Source organism: Phalacrocorax carbo, chromosome 3 (genome assembly GCF_963921805.1).
Source record: "Phalacrocorax carbo chromosome 3, bPhaCar2.1, whole genome shotgun sequence".
Taxonomy (NCBI): domain Eukaryota; kingdom Metazoa; phylum Chordata; class Aves; order Suliformes; family Phalacrocoracidae; genus Phalacrocorax; species Phalacrocorax carbo.
Genome location: NC_087515.1, coordinates 6,876,546 through 6,895,802, shown reverse-complemented (window position 1 = coordinate 6,895,802; position 19,257 = coordinate 6,876,546). Strand labels below are relative to the sequence as shown.

The 19,257-nt window shown below is 37.1% G+C and overlaps 1 protein-coding gene across 2 annotated transcripts in view; it reads left to right on the top strand.

Annotated features, from left to right (window-relative positions):
• Positions 1–19,257, top strand: part of LYST (lysosomal trafficking regulator) — an 85,979-nt gene that overhangs the window by 25,960 nt on the left and 40,762 nt on the right. For both annotated transcript variants that reach the window (XM_064445743.1, XM_064445744.1), the window contains 13 exons: positions 1,018–2,041; positions 3,630–3,791; positions 4,466–4,622; positions 5,843–6,069; positions 7,393–7,459; positions 8,250–8,359; positions 9,350–9,773; positions 10,879–11,023; positions 11,823–11,996; positions 13,663–13,820; positions 15,248–15,438; positions 17,214–17,459; positions 19,081–19,254. In XM_064445743.1, coding sequence (XP_064301813.1) covers positions 1,018–2,041; positions 3,630–3,791; positions 4,466–4,622; positions 5,843–6,069; positions 7,393–7,459; positions 8,250–8,359; positions 9,350–9,773; positions 10,879–11,023; positions 11,823–11,996; positions 13,663–13,820; positions 15,248–15,438; positions 17,214–17,459; positions 19,081–19,254 — 3,259 coding nt within the window. The remainder of the gene's footprint in view (positions 1–1,017; positions 2,042–3,629; positions 3,792–4,465; positions 4,623–5,842; positions 6,070–7,392; positions 7,460–8,249; positions 8,360–9,349; positions 9,774–10,878; positions 11,024–11,822; positions 11,997–13,662; positions 13,821–15,247; positions 15,439–17,213; positions 17,460–19,080; positions 19,255–19,257) is intronic.

Sequence of the window (19,257 nt, the reverse complement as noted above, 5' to 3'; positions counted from 1 at the left end):
GGTTATCAGAGACAATTACAAAGAATAGACTAGGATTCCAGTTTATGTAAAGGATTGTCTAATACATTTTTAACTTTTATCCTAACCTAAGCTGTATCAGAAGGTATTAATTTTTGGAAGTGCACTTAGTGGCAAAGAGCCAAGAGAAGTAGAGTTCAGATTTTAAAATGTTTGATATCCTATTTCCTGCTGGCTTAGAGATGGGAATATACAAGTAAGTACAGGATTCATCTGCTTCTAGAGTGTGTAACTGCTGAAGTAGAAGCTGACCCTGGGGAAGGAGGTGGGAGGGCAAGGAAGGTGGATGTCTACAAGCAAACATAGTATGCTAAGAAGCTTAGACATCCTTACCCCAAATTCTGTATGAATTCACTGTAATACCTGGAATAGAAAGAAGGGGAAAATATACTTGGAAACAACTATACTGAAAGGTTTTTAACATTGGAGATCCTGGCCTAACAATTGCACAAAAAGTTGTGCTTGAAAGGTATTGCTGAATTCTACCTGAAATATGTTGTCCATGCAACTAGATAGACATAGCTAGTAAACTGCCTTAAAACCTCAAGTTTACTTGAAGGGATCTCTAATTTCTTGTGAAGTCACAGAACCAAGAGAAATATATTTACTAGCTCCAATTGCCAATAAAATGTTAGGGGGAGGAAGTACCACTAAAGAGCAAATGTCATAAAGGTAAACACCTGTAATGTTTTGAACATCATACATCTTTGTGGTCTACATTTTAGAGGCTAATCAATATTTTCTACATTGTATCTCACAAAAAAGTTGAATTTTCTACTACCAGATGGATGATGCTTACTTGGGATTCTGGAGTACTGCAAATAAGTTCTTCTTCTCTTTAATGTACAGTTTAGAGAAATTTATAGTAATTAAAGTAAACATGATCAGTCCTTGCTGTTACTCCAGTGTGTAGAACAGAGGGTTATTCTTGGATGTGTCGTCTGAACTACATGAATTTGTGGCTGATTTATAAGGTAACTCTTATGCTTTTTCTTGCAGGGTAATTAGAGACTTGTTTCTGAGTTGTAATGGAGTGAATCAAATGACTGAGTTAAATTACTTGGATACTTTAAGAAGCCATTCTTTGAAAGTGTTAGAGACTTTGATACTCTGCCTTGGTGATCAGCAGAAAGACCAAGCAATGCTAGAACTGGAAGGCCTAAACAGTGAACAAAAGGAGTGTACATCTGACTTGTCTGCTCCTCTTTGCAGCCAGCATGCTGTTTCAGAAGTTCCTCAAAGCCTAAGCAAGTTTTATGCTGGCCTGAGGGAGGCTTACCCAAAAAAGAAAAAGTTTGTAAGCCAAGACATTCACATCAACACAATAAACCTATTCCTCTGTGTTGCTTTTTTATGTGTAAGTAAAGAAGCAGATGGTGATCTGGATTCAGCTAATGACTCTGAAGATACATCAGGATATGATAGTACAGCTAGTGAGCCATTAAGCCACAAATTACCCTATCTGTCACTGGAAAGCCTTACTTTGCCCTCTCTGGAACATATTCACAGGGCTGCAGATATTTGGTCCATGTGTCGTTGCATATATTTATATAGTTCCGTTTTCCAGAGACAGTTCCATAGACTTGGAGGCTTTGAAGCATGCCATAGATTGCTAATCCTGATCATTCAGAAACTTGCAAAAAATAAGGAAAAGGAGCAAGAAAAAAGGGAGAGAGTATTGACTGAAAGTAGCAGAAATTTGCATGTGAGTCCTTGTGGTGAGCTTCTCAACAGGGATGGCTCTGTTCAGCTGGTTAAAAGCAGAGAGGTGGTGCAATTGGAGATTGATAGTTCTGACAGTCTTGCTGGTGCAGACCAGCTGGTGCCTGAATGGGTCTCCTGTGACAGCTCTTTGAGTACGGAAGACACTTCAGTTGCCAATCTTGAAGGGATAAAGACTTCTGTAAGAGAAGAAACTGAGTGGGCACTTCAAGGTATCAGACTTCTAGAAGCTCTGCTGACAATCTGTCTACATGGTGCAAGCACCATGCAGCAGAAGATGGAAGTGGAGATGTTTCACCAGGTACTGTGCAACTTCCTATAGATTACCTTACTCATATTTGTTACATACAGTATTTTAACAGAAATTTAGTCAAAAGTTTTTAGACATGAAAAAAACCTGTGCTTTTATTATGGTATCATATTTTTGTGTAGTACTGCAAGCATACAGCTAAATGATGTGCTTAGTAGTCAGGGGTAGTGGTCAGCAGGCATGAAAGAATGGGAGTGGGTGGATGAACAAAGTGGCAGCTGCTGTTTCTGAGGAAGTATGTCAACTGAGTGACATGTCAGCTTGTCACTTCTTGTATTCAGTAAGATGATGATAAGGACCCTACACTGTGTTGCTTGATCTCCAACGTGATCTTTGTCCTCCACTCTTCTGGTTGGATCTCTGTCCGTGCCAATTGTCTGCTTCTTGAGGGCTGGGAGGGCGCCTTCCAGAACAGCAGACTTATCCAGGCTCTGGATGAGATTTTTGCCTTGCTTGCTTTTTTGAATTGTTTTTCTGGTTTATTTTTCACATATCTGTTAGAGTTTGGGCCAGCATGGTCAATATAGCTAAAGGCTGAACTCAACATTAAATCCTGTTTTCTGGGTTAATGTATCTTAAGTCTTAGGGAAGACCGTGATCCTGGCAGATGAAGATTTTGTTTTTCTGTCTAAAATGGTCCTGACTACATGAAAGGGATGGTTTCCTCTGACTACAAAGGCAGTAGTGGATGTTGACAACTGAATTGCTGGCTGGCTATACTTGTATTTTTTTTTTCTGGTCAGTTATGGCCTGCTTTTTCTGGTTTTTCCCCTGTAGTCCTTTTGTCTAGTCCCACATTCTCCAGAGGCTTGTCTGAGTTGATGGGTTTTGAATTGTGGGATTCCAGAGAACCAAAATTCTTGGGTTTTTTTAAAGGGTATTCATTGGAGAATGTGTGCTAGAGGTGGGACTGAAGGAGAGCTGCATAGGCAAGACGTGAGCATAATGACTCACACATGGTGTTTTTGATGATGGTTCTGAGCAGAGCACGATGCTTGAAAGATTATTATTAGAGGGCACAGGTTCTGAAAGGACACCTGAAAAAACTCTTAGCTAAGCTTTAGAGGTAAACCTATTCAGTGTTCCACAAAGTTGTTAATACACAGAAAACACCTTCACTATGCTTTAATGATTTAGTTGCTGTTTTGAATTTTGCTTGGCAGTTCATTACAAAAGGAGGAGATATTAGGTACAGGAGAAAACTGGCTATTTTTGTGAACTTGGACATGTCACCTGTTGTCTTGTTAATCTCTAGTAATATTGTAGTGTGATCTGAATGCACTATGTACTTCAAACTGTTTCAGAGATGTTTATTTTTGAAACAGTGCTTTCACTTGCAATGTTTGGGAAACAGCATGATGCCAGATTTTTTCAGTGTGCAGACTGCTTAACTAACTAAATCTCTGTAATGACAAACAGGATGAATCTTAGTGCAAGCGACTGCATGAATTCTGGTTTTAGTTGAGAAGTCAGATTAGTGTAGGTGGAAGGGGAAGTTCTTAAATGAAAGTACTAGCCTGTTTTTGTTAGCCAAAACAGAGTAAAGTGAATCAAAGTGTTTGTCTCCCCCAAACCACAGAATACCTGTGTGGATGATATCTTATTTCAAATAAGAGAGCAGCTCGCTCAATCAAAAGTGATAGAAACTGACTTGGCAAAGCCTCTATTTGATTCACTGCTTCGTGTTGCGTTGGGCACTTTTTCTGTGGATCTGGATCATTCTGAAGAAAAAAATGAAAAGGTATGAAACACCAACAAAGTAGTCTAATTCTAAATACTGCAAGGTTTGCTCAGTCAGGTTTATATTGTTTGAGTTGATTTTTTTTTAAAGTCAATAGGGCGTGTTTAAATGTGCTTGGTTATTGTAGCTGTTGAAGATTAATTCCCTGATTCTCATATGTAAATGTGTAAGCTGAATGCTCGTTATTGATATGCTCCCACATTTACTGCTCAGAAATGAGTCATGCCCCAGAAAGGAGCAAGCTGTGCTATGCTTTATGGACATATATGAAACCTGTTGTTCTCTTCATTCTTCCATCCCACAACAGTGTGTGACAAACTGTAAGGGAGACCTTCAAACAGGGATGTTGACTGACCTTAGTGGCTGCAGACTTATCTTCACCTTAGAGTGAATGTCAATTGCATGTTTATGGTAACTGTGATTTTGGAAACACAGTTATTCTTAATGCATTGGCCAACTGCTTATCAAAGCTTTGGTCAGGTATTTGGTAAGAAAAATCCATCTTTGCAGAATCCATTTTCTATGTAAGAATGAAGAAGTATCCATAAAAAGTATCACAAGTTTCTTGAAAGTGTATGATTAGTTTTTGCCAGTGGGCTTGGAGAAAATAGACATCTGGAAGGTTCTAAATTACTTGCTTTTCTGATCAAAGATGGTAAATTTGTGTTATATAGACCCATTACACTGAAAAGGAGCCTGTGTCACAACCTGGAGATATTTCTGAAGAAACTGAAGAATCACAGTGCTGTAGTCTTAAACTTTTTGCTGAAGAAGAAGGATATGAAGCAGATAGCGAAAGTAATCCCGATGATAGTGAAACCAAGAATGACGGTAAATGTGAACTTTCTGACTAGACAAGCAGTCTTTATGGCATAGCAAAGCTTGCTTGTCTTTTGAGATGTACAAAAATAAGGTAAACATTGGAGACCTTTAACAGACAAAAGTAGTTTAACTTTTTTACTTCTAGTAGGATGCCCATTACAGATGGAGAGATGACGAATATTCTTACTGAGTGTTATAAGAACTGTTCTGTCTTGGTTTCCTTGGTTTGTGACTCTTGCTCTAAAGTCCTGTTGCTCAAATGTATTATCATGGTCTAGAAGCAGTTTTCTTCAGAGATGCTTATCAATAGAGCACTGATTTTCAGACAAACTATTTTTCACTTAGTATTATAAGTCTGGTAAAAATTAGATAGTGTAATTATATCTCTTCATATTAATTCAATGACTGATGTGCACATCTCTTGCTGTATTCTGTTTAATTTTGAACAATTTTTTTCCTTTGTGCTGAACATCTGGGTGCTTGCATTCTTGTATGAGGTCAGCATGAGCAGTAACAGCCTTTAATAGGACTCAATTCACCTGTTGTTTACCTGTGTGACTAGGCTTTATCAATGATATACAACATTTTAAAAATAATTTCTGAATTAAAAATTTAAGTTGAAATATTTCCATGAAACATTTGCATGAAACCTATGTCTGTACCAAATAAGTAATGTTTTTTTAAAGTCTCTCCAAGGTGTAAGAGGAGAGGTTTAAATGTGGGGATTTGGGGGAAATTTTTTACTTTTTTTGATTGCCATGTAGATATTCTGTGATGTGCTGTCATGTGCATTTTCTAAGTAACTAAACTGCTTCCCCCAACCTTTTAAAATGAAATAAAATAACTTAAACTTATCTCCTTCCTTGGCAGACACCAGAGTTCTGTATAGAAGCTTGAGGCTTTGTTACAATATTACTGTCATGTTTAATGAATTGCATATTTTGTCATTACTACATGTGTCCAGTTCCCAGGAAATGAAGGCACAGAGTTTTAAGAGTGTCTAATGGGAGAAACTAATCCATGCCCTTCTGTATTGGCAGGAAAATAAGAAAATCTGAAGCAGAATAGAAGATTATACTAACTTCTGAAAACAGTTTATAAGCTAGTGACTATTTTTGCTTTGTACCTATGAGAAGGTTGGAGAAAATATGTCCCCGGATGTTCTGTTTAAATCATGCAAACTGTATTCAGCTGAGTAAGCTTCAGTAAAACAGGTGTTTTTCTTTCAGGAGCAGATGCAAAGGCAGAACCAGGATGTACTGGTCCTTCAGGTTATTTTACTGACCTAGCTGAAAACATCAATCAAGGAGAATTAATGTATCCTCAAATCTGCATGTTGGAATTAAACTTGCTCTCAGCTGGTAATGCAAGTTTAGATGTGCTTGCTCATGTATTCCAAAGCTGCCTGAAAATCATCAGCCAGAAGGAGAGGAATGCCACTCTACTTATAGAGCAGGTAAAAATGTTATTAAACAAAGGCAAGAGCTTAGCATTTGTATCTTTCTTCAGTGTTATAGTACCAGTATACCTAATCGAGTGATCTCAGAAATAGTCACACTTGTTACAGCATTTGATAAGACCTGGAACGATGTAAATGACTGTTATCGCCAGCTGCATTGCATTTAAGTTAACAGAAACTATAGAAACTATAATGTATTATACCTACAAATGTATTTGACCTACAAAGACTGAGTTTCACAGTTGCCTTATTTTATCAAGACTGTTCAATCCCTAGAGCTATAGATACAGATTTAATGACTATCAGGCCGATGAGGGGAAAAAAGGCAAATATTTTCTTGTATATAGGTATATATGTAAACATTCTGAATATATATATTCAATATGTACTTTTAGAAATTTTCAGTGATGTACCTCAAAAATATTTCATGCTTTTATTCTTAATAGTTTATATTAGAAATTAGTTATGCACATGTTGATGCCCTCATGATCTTTTTGGATTTCTAATGGGTAGCTTGTTTTTTGCTTTTTTAGTAACTAAATTGAGTATGTCTCTTTTGCAAAAGAAGAAAATACAGTTCAGTAATCTAAGCTTAAAGTGCTGGTTTACAATCATTTGATTAAGAAGCAAAGTTAGTGCTTTACGGATTAAACCAAAAGCAAGAAAAAGACATTGTTTTATTTCAGTACTCCAATTGTTTGTGTGAATTGTTATCTTTAAATCAGTAGCGCATGTATTTTTCTCTGAACTTCGACATGTGAAATTACTTATAATTCAAAATCTCATTTTCATTACTCTTCAATATCATTGAAGCAATCTATTGGACTAATCAATTTAGAGATTTCTGATATCTTTAGAGATTTTTCAAGTTACCCTTATCTAAGACGCATTTGTAAATGATGCTTGTAAGTCAATGGCTTTAATTTTTATTTGTAATTACTCTTTAGTCTTGAGTAAAAGGTGGAATTGGCTTTCAGTATTGCATCACTGTATACTAACATGCTGTATTTTGTCACAATCTGTCAAATCCGGTAATTCTGTTATGGGGGAGAAGACAAGGGAGATCTCAGCTGCTGAACTGATAATGGCTCAAAGGTTTCTAGAATCATTTGTATTTCAAAGTCTCTTCTGCAGCTGAACTGTACAGAACATGGAACAATGTTCATTAACAAGTATAAAAAATACTTCTAAAATTTAAAGTAATTGGAATTGTCTTTAAAAATCAATAGTAGACAAGAATTGATTGAAAGAAATAATTTTAGTTCTTGGAGCTGGTGTATGTTGTTCATGTATCAATTTTCCCTGTATGTTTTTTAACAGGGAGCTGTTAAACATCTTTTGGGAGGGTTTCTGAACATACTGACACAAACGGAACCTAGTTTTCATGGTGAGTTCAAGGTCTTAAGTAACTTCAATATTTCTTTTTATAACTCAGTGTATACACACTCAAATGCAAAAATGACAAAGCAAATTCATTTGCATGTGTGAATTTATGCAGCTGCTTTAACTTGTGGCAAGTATCTAATGTGTAAATACAGGGTTATTTCTGAGCTAGTGGGAACCTGTTATTTAAATACATACTGGCAGATCTGACAATCATAAGCCTAGGGTGACAGTGTTAACTATTTTTCTGAGCAGTTTTTGTTATCTTACTGATTGAGTCAGACTCCATCAAAACATAAGTTTTTATTTGAAATTTCTTTATAACTCAAGTCTTAGCAATGTCTTGAGTTTTATTTCTAATTGGAAAATAGCTAGCTAATCCAAGAATGTAGAAGCAAATTAAATGCTTGCCCTAAGATAGATTCAAATAATTAGGTGGTTCCACAGCAGGAGATGATGTAAACCCATCCCAGGACTTTAATCTCTGGCTTTGTGGGGAGAGCCTTTGCAATGTAGATGCTAGTTCCCAGACTTTCAGACTCCACTTTGCAAACCTAGGAGCTAGACTTGCTGTAGCCATCTAGATTTGTTCAATGAAACTTCGAATGATGGTGTCAGGAAGTACTGTTGGATCTCTAGAATTCATCTTGCAATCATTACTGCTTCCTCAATTTGAAATTTTTTTGCAGAACACTCTGATTTCTGAGTTAATCTTTCCTCGTAGAATGGAATATGAATTTTTAAAACTTTTTAAAAATTCTCTTCAAGAATATTATTTTGTCTCCTAATTTTAGCATGTCAGATGGTGCTGGTAGACTTGTTAGTTTCCTTGATGAGTTCACAGACATGTTCAGAAGAGCTAACTCTTCTTCTGAGGATATTTTTGGAGAAGACACCTTGTACGGTATGTATGGAGTAGCACATAGCAAAATTCAGATGTTAAATGAGAGAAATGAAGCAAAAAGAAAATCCTTTAGTGTCCAATAAATATTGAAATAATTTATTCTCAAAACATGAAAAAGAAATAGGAGATAAGAAGAGAGGGTTTTGAAGTGCATGTTAGAGTCCTGGGAACTCTCTTCAGCACAAGAAAACAAGATTCCTCTTGAGGAGACTGACATTGTGGTTATGGATGACAGAACACTAATACTGTAAAATTTGAACTCATTCCTTTAAGGTTATAATGCAGCTCACTATTTCAGGAATGCTATAGCAGCAGGGATTACTTTCAAAACTGTCTTAAGTTGGTTTGTGTAAGTCTGGAATCTACTGCTTGTGTGGGATATACTGCTGAAATACTGTTTGTTTGTGTGGGAGTCTGTAGAAAGTCAAATAGAAGGAAATAAAAATACTGTGGAGTCTGAAATAGTACCAAACCAAACAAGGAGAAACAATTTTGTTTTTCAAAGGTAGCTTGCAATAATTACTTAAGTCACCGGAGAAACTTTTTGGCTTAAGGGCTCAGCTAGTTTTGCTACTAACTATGCAATAACAAAGTGGTGGCGTGTGTGTACATTCTTAATCAGCCTCAAACATGGGGTAAAAAGTGTGGTATTTTGTTGAGGTAAAGTGAATATGTTAGCACTTAAGAAATATGAGATAAAATTGTGCAATGACCACCTGCTGTGGTTCACCTGATTCCTAAGTGTGGTAACTTGGCCGACTGTAACTCTTCTGTGACTAAATCTCCAAAACTATTTGGCCATAGTCTGTTCAAGTTACTACTTCATGCTTTTAAAATGTGTGTCAGTTTGGATATGGAAGTTTATCTCTGGGAAAACATGAATCCAAATTTAAATGAAGAGTGCATTCTGTTTAGTTAGATGACACTTGACTACATGGTGTAAAAAGTTTGATCTTTTATTTCCTCACTTGTTTGGTTTATTTCTTCTAGGAGATACTACTCAAGGGTGTATTGAAGATTATAGAAACTAATATTTATATGAACCCGTTGCAGTACCTTGCCTTCCCTTTGCTACATGGCACAACTTTGAGTAGTAGTTCTTCACAAAAATCTGCTAGCACTTCTAATAGCAAAACTGCTGGACTACTAAAAAGAGCAAAATTTTCACACAGTAAGAAAGAGGCAGATGGTGAAAACTTGAGTCACCAGCTGCTTTCTTCTTGGCATGTAGCCCCAATTCACTTGCCTTTAGTTGGACAAAACTGTTGGCCACACATGTCTGAAGGCTTCAGTGTCTCACTGTGGTTTCATCTGGAGTGTGCTCAGGAAAAAGAAAATTCAAGAGAAAAGGTGAAAAAAATCAAGAGAAGAAGCAGACTGATAGCTGTAAGAGAGAACAGCTTTGACAGCACAGGTGAGGATATAGGACTTCCTGTTTCTGTTTAGGTAGCACTGAAGGATTCTGGTTACAAGTATTACTAATTGGTGTGCCATATACAAAAGGTCATGGGAGAAGACTGCTCTCAAGTTTATTTTGTCTCGTATTGATGAAGCAAGTGGCTTCTGTGTTCTTTCTCTTTAATAGCGAGCTAGTAAATCTTTGATATAGGATTTAAATATTGGAACTCCTAGGTAAAGATGCTCTGAATCCATCAGGTCAGAGCTTGAGGCTGACCTGGTATAAATCCCCTAACTTTCCTTGTGTGCACCATTGTAAATGTCATAGCTGTACAATGTTTCTCTGTTTACTTTTGTAGAGATCCACCTGCTCTCAAACTCTTCAGAGCAGAATCTTTTGGATTATAATTTATAGGAAGAAAAATTCCTGAAGTTATTTAAAATGCCTCCCAGTCACAACACTTGGAATACCTTTTAATGTACTTATTTTTGCGTTTTACTGTATTTGAACAAAAGGGGGAAAACCCAAGTCTGAATCTTGGAACTCACTAGACTTTTGTTAGAAGGTCTGTGCTTTTGCTTGGTAAAGTAAAAATATTGAATGCAAGATCATGCTTAAAGGGTAGTATGACTTGTGAGGAAAAATCTAAAAATTTCTTGGTGCACACTAAGACTTGCCAGTTCAACCTAGGAATGTAATATGATATGGCATATTGAGAGCATAATTGAATTCGAGTGTATTCATGCTGAGTGGATTTACATGATTACAAACAAAACATGTGATGTGCTGAGTTAATGTCAACTCATCTGTTTCGGTATGAGACCTAGGTCTCCGAAGAGAATCACACATATTAGCTCACTTAAAAAACAACCTAACAAAAAACCAAACAAAATCCCAACCAGCCAACCCCCTCCCCCCCAAAAAAACCCCAAACAAACCCCAAACCAAAATAAAATTAAAGAAAACCCAAAAAACCCACAAAACACAACCAAAAAGGCCCAACTAAACAAAAACCAATTCTCTGCAGTACCTGAACTATTTCTTGTCACACTTGACAGCTGGTAGTACAGGCATTGTTGTGTTGCATTGTAATTATGTATAAATATGTTTATATTTCTAGAAGAAATGAAGTCTATAGGAATGGAATACCCAGGTCTGGGAGATAAACTTGTTGAAGATGGCTGTATTCATATAATTTCACTGGGTTCCAAAGCATTGATGATCCAAGTCTGGGCAGACTTGAACACTGGAGCATTCATATTTCGGTATGGTGTATTAGTCCAAAAGCAGTCTGGCGAACACATGTATTGTTACTTCCAGTAGCAGCTTGTAGAGAATACTGGTGGAGAGTAGGGAACTAATTTCTGTAGTAAAGTCATCTTGCATACTGATGGCAACATTAAGTAAGTTTATTCCATACAGATCTACAGAATTACTTGCTTAAAATGTTAGTGTCTGATCTTGGATGTCTTACATAGTCATATATATATGTAATTGCCCAAAGACAGACGCAAGATCAGTCATAAACATAATGTAATGCAAGGCAGCAATTCAAATATTGATGAAACGACACAATAAATGTGTGAAGATAAGCAAAAGCTTTTGTAGCTGTAGGGTTTCACACCTCAGGTGTGAGAATTGCTGTTGTTTAATGCTTATGACAACCATCTTGGTATTAATCTTCTGAACACATTTCAGCCCTGATTTAGTTCTCATAAGTAATGTATCCTTAAAATGGGTCGAAAGCTGCGATTTTAGAACACTATTTCATGACATTCAAAGCACCTGCATTTTTTCAGTAAACTGAACTCAACGTCTCTGTAAAATAGAGAATATCTTTATCTTAAATGTAAGCAGATTAAATACTAAGTTGAAATCCTCACATTGGTTTCTCTAGCTTACGTTGAGTGCTCTAAATATTGAATTGTGATCAAAAAAATTATCCGTGAAACTTAAGGAATGCAGTCTCAAAGTAACTGAAGCCAAAAAATTGCAGATTTGGGGCTTAAAATACAAATTTGAAAACAAACATGCACACTTGTTTTTCCTTCTCTGTTTTTATAGTATGTGCATGGATCCAAATGATGAGATGAAAGCTGGTCTGCTGGCACAGGCTGAATCCCCAGAGAATGTTTTCATTGTGGGCAGGTGGCAGCACTTAGCACTGACGTATCTGCAGGAGCCAGAAGGCAAGAAAAACATCCATGGAAAGCTGTTTCTGTGGATTTCTGGTCAGAGGTAAAGTATATATTAGTTGCTCCTAGATATTTATCTTACTAAAAAGATGTTCTCTGATAGGAAAACACCTGCACTACTTCGGTAGAAGATGGAGTTAGAGTTGAGTAGTCTTCTAGGGGTGGGAGAGGTGTCTTTAAACTGCTAGGAATTCCCTAGAAATATCCAGAAAGGTCTTGATTGCCTTGAGAATCTTCCGTTCATACTGTGGACCAAAGCAGACATCAATGTTTTTCTTCATCATGGATAAGTGGAAGTGGGAAGTACTAAAAGATGTTGGGTAAGATCTGAAAAAGCTATGGCATTAAGTTAGCTGTAGGCATAACATCTCTGGTTAAGTTAAAATCTGAACTGAGGAAGTATAGTTCAGGTACTTGTAGTATTGTTGAAAGTTGGAACGAAGAGGAGATGGAGAGAAGGCAGTCATTGCTCCACTGAGAGGAATGGAGAGGGGAGAAATTAAAAATATTTCAGGTGAGATCTGAACTGGCAGTGCGAAGTACTACTTCCACTGAAAACTTAAGCTCCAAGCTCCTAAATGAGTTACCTGATGCTAAGTTGGGTGGGCCTGCACCTGAATGAAATATTCATTGATTAGAGAAAAATGAATTTATCAAATATTACAGGCTTTTACCCTTTCTTCCTAAAGTCCAGAGTATGAAGACTTCTTTTGTATCCCAAATATAAAGCAGGTGGTCAAATTGCTGTGTTGTAAACAATTAGATGTATCACAAAAATTCTTTACTATTCCTCTAGAATTCAGTCGATCAATGAGCAATGCTATTAAAGAGATACCTAAAACTATCTAGAAAAAGAGCTGTTGCACAGTTTTTCTTCCTGTAGTTAAACCTGGAATTGTAAAGTATACTACTTGTTTCATGTTGTTCTTCAAACTACATGGAGTTAGATTTTTAAGCAACTTGATTGCCTCCCTGTATTGTTCAGTCTGTGCATGCTGATATGCAATAAAGTCCAAATATGAAGATATAGGGGAAACTGAAAAGACTGTTCTGCACAGGTGCAGTCAATGAGCCCCCGCTATATAGTTAGTTGCCAATTTGCTAATACTTATGCTCTTCCAGGAAGCTTTGGATGACCTTTACAGTCCAATTGGTCTGCTTATGTAAATGCACATAAGGTTAATTGGATGCTTTCTGAAAGCATCAGGCTTATTGCCCGTGGCTGTACAGCACACTAGCTCTGACAATGTTCCCTGGTATAAGGAAATACTCAGCATGCTATTTTCCAGCATATGTGAACCAGTTTTCATGATGTGCATTAGCATATTCAAAGGCTTTTGACTTTTTAGGAATAGTAGAAATTCTTGAAAGTTGTGATATTTTAGAAGTGTGTATAGTGTTATATGCAGTTTCTTCTTTGAGGTCGGGGGGAAGGAGGAAGGAATTTCAGATCTAGTAAATATTGACTGTATGGCAGCCCTAGTTGGGACTGTATTCCTCTGCTCTGAGTGGTATTCGAATATACACATTGTTATGTAACTGAGTTTGAAGGTGCCTAGAAGTTGAAGATGGCTTTAGTAATTAAATATCTAACTATATGGCTTCTCATCTACTAAATAAAATCTATTTTAAGCCTAAACTGAATGCCTTAGGTAACATCAAGAAGTGATCAAAATTGCTTAAACTTGTTTCTTTGTATGTATTTTTAGGAAATGTGAAATCAATTTAGATTACGCACTACCAAGGAAATCAAGCTTATCTGACAGTAATAAAACATTTTGTATGATTGGCCATTGTACATCATCTCAAGAAGAATTGCTTCGCTTGTCGGGTAGATGGAATCTTGGAAATCTGCTTCTATTTAATGGTACTTTTGTATACTTTTTTCTTCAATAAGTCTTCATTTCTTCCCCTTCCAAGATCAAAGGCTTAATTTGATTTCTTTAACATGCCAAGCTTTTATAGTAAAAGCAACAATACATTCTTTACCAGCATGATATATGAGGGAGAAAGTAGGCAAATGGTTCAGTATTGGGTACTTCCTAATGCGTTCTTCTGCCGCTATTCTCTTGCTTTCTTTTTAGTGCCGTAATTGGCAATTCCAGTTACCTTAGTGTTTCTTTAAATTTCCTTAAATAATACTTTGGGATCGGGGGTGGAGAGATGGTGGTACTTGCTCTGTTTGGTTTTTTTTTAGAGCACTCAGTCTCTCCCAGATGGAAAATTTAATTTCACTTACCTGCTTCTAAACTCCTAATTTCAAAATACTTAAAGCACATTAAAAAGTAAACAAAATCTGAACCACAAAATACTGAGTTAAGAGTGTTTATTTCTGAAACTGCTTGAAGTTACTTCAGGGTTTTCTTAGATGTGTAGTTCTCCTCCCTCCTTGGAAAGTTTTGCTCAGGACTTCTGGGTGTTTGCTTAGTGCTGAAGGCTGGAAACCCTGCTGGTCATCATCTGGCATTTCTTCACGTGCAGTAGCCCGGACAGGACTACTACACAAGTCAGATTGGTTTGCCAGGGTATGTGGGGGGTGTGTGTGTGTGTGCACGTAGATATAGCGTATTTGTGCAGGCTATTGGTGAGATGCTTGTCATAACTGTCAGCTTGACCTAGTGAATCTACAGGGTCCAATTGCCCTGTGCCTACAGGCAGAATAATTGATGTATCCAGAGAGCACTGGATTTACTGCTGTACAGTTGTCATCCACCCGTACATCACAGACTTGGGTCCTTGTGGATGCTTCTTGGAATTTGCATTCTCAAACACATGACCTGAGGTGATGTGCTGCCTGGAAAGGGGAGGGAGGTTCATCTGGCCTTCTACTTCCCACATATTTTTTTTCTTCCTTATTAGTTCTACTGAGTTTTTATTGTTGTTGTGTCCTTCTTGGTCGCTCTACCCTATTCTCCATGATGTTGTAGCATGTTGTTGCTCTCTGTAATCTTACTATGCTTTGAAAACTTTGCGGAGGCTTGAATAGATGTCCTCCTAATTTAAAAAAGTGTAATTGATTATTCAGAGCTGTTGGTCTTCAGTTCGTGCAGATCATTCTCCTGATCATGTTTCGGTTGCCTCTGCCACTGAATTGATCTGGCCTGTGATGTATCAGAAGTCACTGATCTACAGTAGCTAATAGAAAGCATTGGACTGTACTGATTGTAGGACCTGCTGATAAGAAACAAAAAACAGCCAGTGATCTTCCTTGTAGTCTCTGCAGTGTACTAGCCAATGTATGAATTCTGCTTCATTGTATACTAAAGAGTTAACAGCTTATTTTCTGGATTTTAGGTGCAAAGATTGGACCAGAGGAAGCATTTTACTTATACACATGTGGGCCAGACTTCACATCTGTAATGCCTTGTAAATATGGCAAAACATTGACTGATTGCTCTAAGTACATAAGTAAAGAGATTCTACAATGTGAACAAATTAAGGAGCTCTTCATGGCAAAAAAGGAAGTGGATGTTGGGCCTTTAATTGTAAGTTTCTAGTGAAAAATGGTTCTTAATCTCTTTGAACTGATTAAGACACTGGGAACGTATTTCCTGCTGTCTCCCAAAGTGCTCAAAGCAGGCAAGAGCAAATGCAATTTTCATTAAAATCACTGCAGGGTTCTTCCCGTTTATTTCAATGGGAGTTGAATGCTACACAGGGTAACCATTTCATCTTGCTGTAGGTTGGACTCTGACTACTTCTAGGTGTTCCAGCATCTATAATACTGCATATTTCATCTGTCAGAGAAGCAGCCACCTCCAAAAGTGTATTAAGTACCTGCCCTAGAATGAATAGTAGCTGTTGGAACTAAATCTGGCAAGGGATGTTAAGGATAAGAAGGGCATCTTCAAATACATCAGTAGTAAAAAGCTGGGGAAACTGGGCTCGCTGCTGAACAAGGTGGGTGCCCTGGTGATACAGGATACAGAGAAGGCAGAGTTACTGAATGCTGCCTTTGCTTCAGTCTTCACTGCTAAGACTGGCCCTCAGGCATCCCAGCCCGCAGAGAAGAGAAAAAATCTGGAAGAGGGAAGACTTCCCCTTGGTTGAGGAGGATTGGGTCAGAGATCACCTAGGCAAACTGGATCCCCACAAATCCATGGGCCCTGATGGGATGCACCCACAAGTGTATTTAGAGAGGCAGTAGGTTTGCATCAAGTTTGGTTGAAAAGTCACTTTCCAGCTGGGAGACCTTAGCTTTTTCTCATCTTCCCTGACTGAAATAACCATGCTTGATGCTGGTGTAAATACAGTTACACAAGAAAAAGAATAAAATAGAACTTTCTTATCAGTGGAGCCTGCTATATTTGGGGAATTGTCTTCATGCACTGGTAATTCCTGCTGTATGAGTTGTTTCCACTAGAGGGATATTTCTGATCTTGTTCTACAGCAGCTCTGTAGTTGTAGGCAAAGGGTTATTCTGTCTGGATGTGATCCTTGTAAACAATGGTACTAAATTGAATAGGTTAGGAAGGAAGGAATGGAATAAGTAAAAAAAAAAAAACCTAACAAATCAGCCATGCAACTTCTAAGACTAATTTGCCTTACCAAACACCAAGTAACTGGAGAGAAGAACTATGTGCTCAAGTGAAGAATTAATCTCTGCTCTTTTGCATAGAATGCAAGTGCCTTAAATGTAATTATTTCTCTATTTTAAATAACGTCCCAAATATGATCACTTTACATCTTCTGTGAAAATGTGTTGGTTACTTTCCATAGGAGCTTTGGTTTTGCTTTAAGTCTCTTCATAAGTAGTGAAACGTCTTCTGTTGAGATACTTTTTCTTACAGCAAAGCTGGTTAAAGGATAGACTTAAAACATAATATTTGAGATATTTCTGAAAAAATAGATCCCTTTCTGTTTTGGACTCTCCGCTTTAGAAAGGGAAACAATTTGCCCAATACCTCATATGTTCATTTTCCTTTAAACTTGTCAGTAACTTTGTTTTTATGCAAAATAGCTGTAATTATTCTTCAGGTGATAAAGGGATCATTGGTAGAATTTTTTAGTGCTTTCTTAACTTTCTGTGCTGCAGCTATTGCATACATTTGCTAAAATTTAGGAATCACATTGCGTTTTAGTGCATGTGCATCCACATGAAACTTAAGAGCATGCCTAATGGTAAAGTAGAAATGAACCACTGAAGTTGCTGCTGCTTGCTGTTAGGTGGCCTTTTTGTGTGTGGCTCTTTGTTTTGAGGGTTGGGGGTTTTTTTGTATTAAACTTTCTTGAAAAATTTTATAAACCTCTTTTGTTTCAGGAGAGTCTTGCTGTTGTTTATACCACATGCTGCCCTGGTCAGTACACCATATATGAACCTGTTATTAGACTGAAAGGTCAAACGAAAACTGTACCTTCTCAGAGACCTTTCAGTTCAAAAGAAGTTCAGAGCAATGTACTGGAGTCTCATCACCTGAAAACGCTTCAGCCAGTTGAATATAAAACTCTTCAGGGTATACTACATGAAATCGGAGGAACTGGTGCATTTGTTTTCCTCTTTGCTAGGGTAAGGGGGCTGGAGGTGGGGGGGTGCATGTGTCTGTTCTCCCAAATAAAATTTTCTTTGGGTCTTGGGTAGCAAATCACATTCTGTCTGCCTTGCTGTAGTCCACATGTGACTTCCTTTTTTTTTCTTAAAGAAGATTTGTGGAAAATCTGTGGCATAACAGACTGCACCATACAGCTTGTCTTAAATTAGAAACTTAATTTTAATTCTATGTAATGTTTTTTATAATATTGCTAATATGTAAGATGTGGTGTTATGTTCAGATTTAGAGGGAGCTTCTAAATGTCAAAAGAGATTATTTTTAGGACTGTTGTAGAACTTATTGTATTTTTGGTATCTAATTTTTAAAAGGACTTAAATTCATTGTGCACCTTCAAGACTTTAAACACAGGATGTTCACAATGCGGGTATGAATAAATGTAAAACTACATAGTGTGCAGAGCTTTAATTTTATCTAATAAATAGTGCAAGCTTTTTTGAGAGAACTGCTCAGCCATGTTCAAAGTCTTCTGTCTAAGGAAAAGTTTAATTTCAAAAATATTAAGTCTATAAGCCTTAACTTAGTTACTACTTAGCGGTGACCTTTAGATGAAGAGGCTAGTATTTGTGCTAGAAGTCTCTGAAGTACTGCAGTTAATTCAAAATACTAATGTAGGCCTAAAACTGGTTTGTATGCCTCTGGGAATGGTAGCGTTCTGAAAAGTGTGTGGAAAGTAACCAGTGCACATTAGACTAGAGACAGTTCAGTCTTCTGTTATGAAGACACCACCTGCTCTAACTTCAACATTGAGAGTGAAATCTGAGGAGAAAATCCTTATTTGTGTTATTGTATTATGTAAATTTATGTAAATTTATGTAAATATGTGCTACAGATCCTGCTGTAGGCTCATTTGCATCAGTAAAGCGAGTAAATAATGGAACAGCTGTCAGAAAATACAAGTATGCGTGTGTGTAACTAAGTGCAGCAGAAATAATGGGTACACGGCAAGGGAACCTATAGGAACTGAAATTCCATTTGAGACTTCCTGAATATACACTTTTGGTAAAAATACTTTTGCTCTTGGGATTCAAGAACTGTAGGAAGTAGAAAGTCAAGAATGGTCCATGGTCTTAATCTATCAAATTGCTTATTTCTTAATGGACAGAATAAAACTTTAATGCTTGATACTGCCTGCTAGGGATAGTCTAGACCTTCAGGAACCTTAATTTAAAGCTTTCCTTAAACATCTAGGAAAAATACTTTTCCAGGGCAAACAACAGATTTTATTCTTACTAGTGGCTTATGTATTTCATGAGCTTGTGACTTCGTAGTATAGCAAGAATAAATTGGTGCCATCTACTTAGACTTCATTTAGAACAGATTTTTTTTCTTAAAAAGGGTTTCTTTTAATGGGACTTTAATTTTCTTAGGAGATCATCATTTACCACAGTAGGGAATTACCACTTCAGATATAATATCTGAATGTACACACAGAGGCAAATATGAAGGCTAGGTACCTAACCTCAAAACCTTTAAAACTGATTTAATACAGATGTTATGATTTAAGACTGCAGCAAGGCATTTTAAAGGCTTTTTTCTAAATGTTTCTCATTTAAACTCTTATTAAATCTGCCTTTTCAGGTTGTAGAGATCAGCAGCTGTGAAGACACTCAAGCTTTAGCACTGCAACTTATACTATCTTTAACAAAATACAACCAACAGAGAATACAGGAGATGGACAATTGTAATGGTTATTCCATGATCCATCGAGCATTGATCAAACCAAAATGCATTGTTGGATTTTGCATGCTGAAGGTA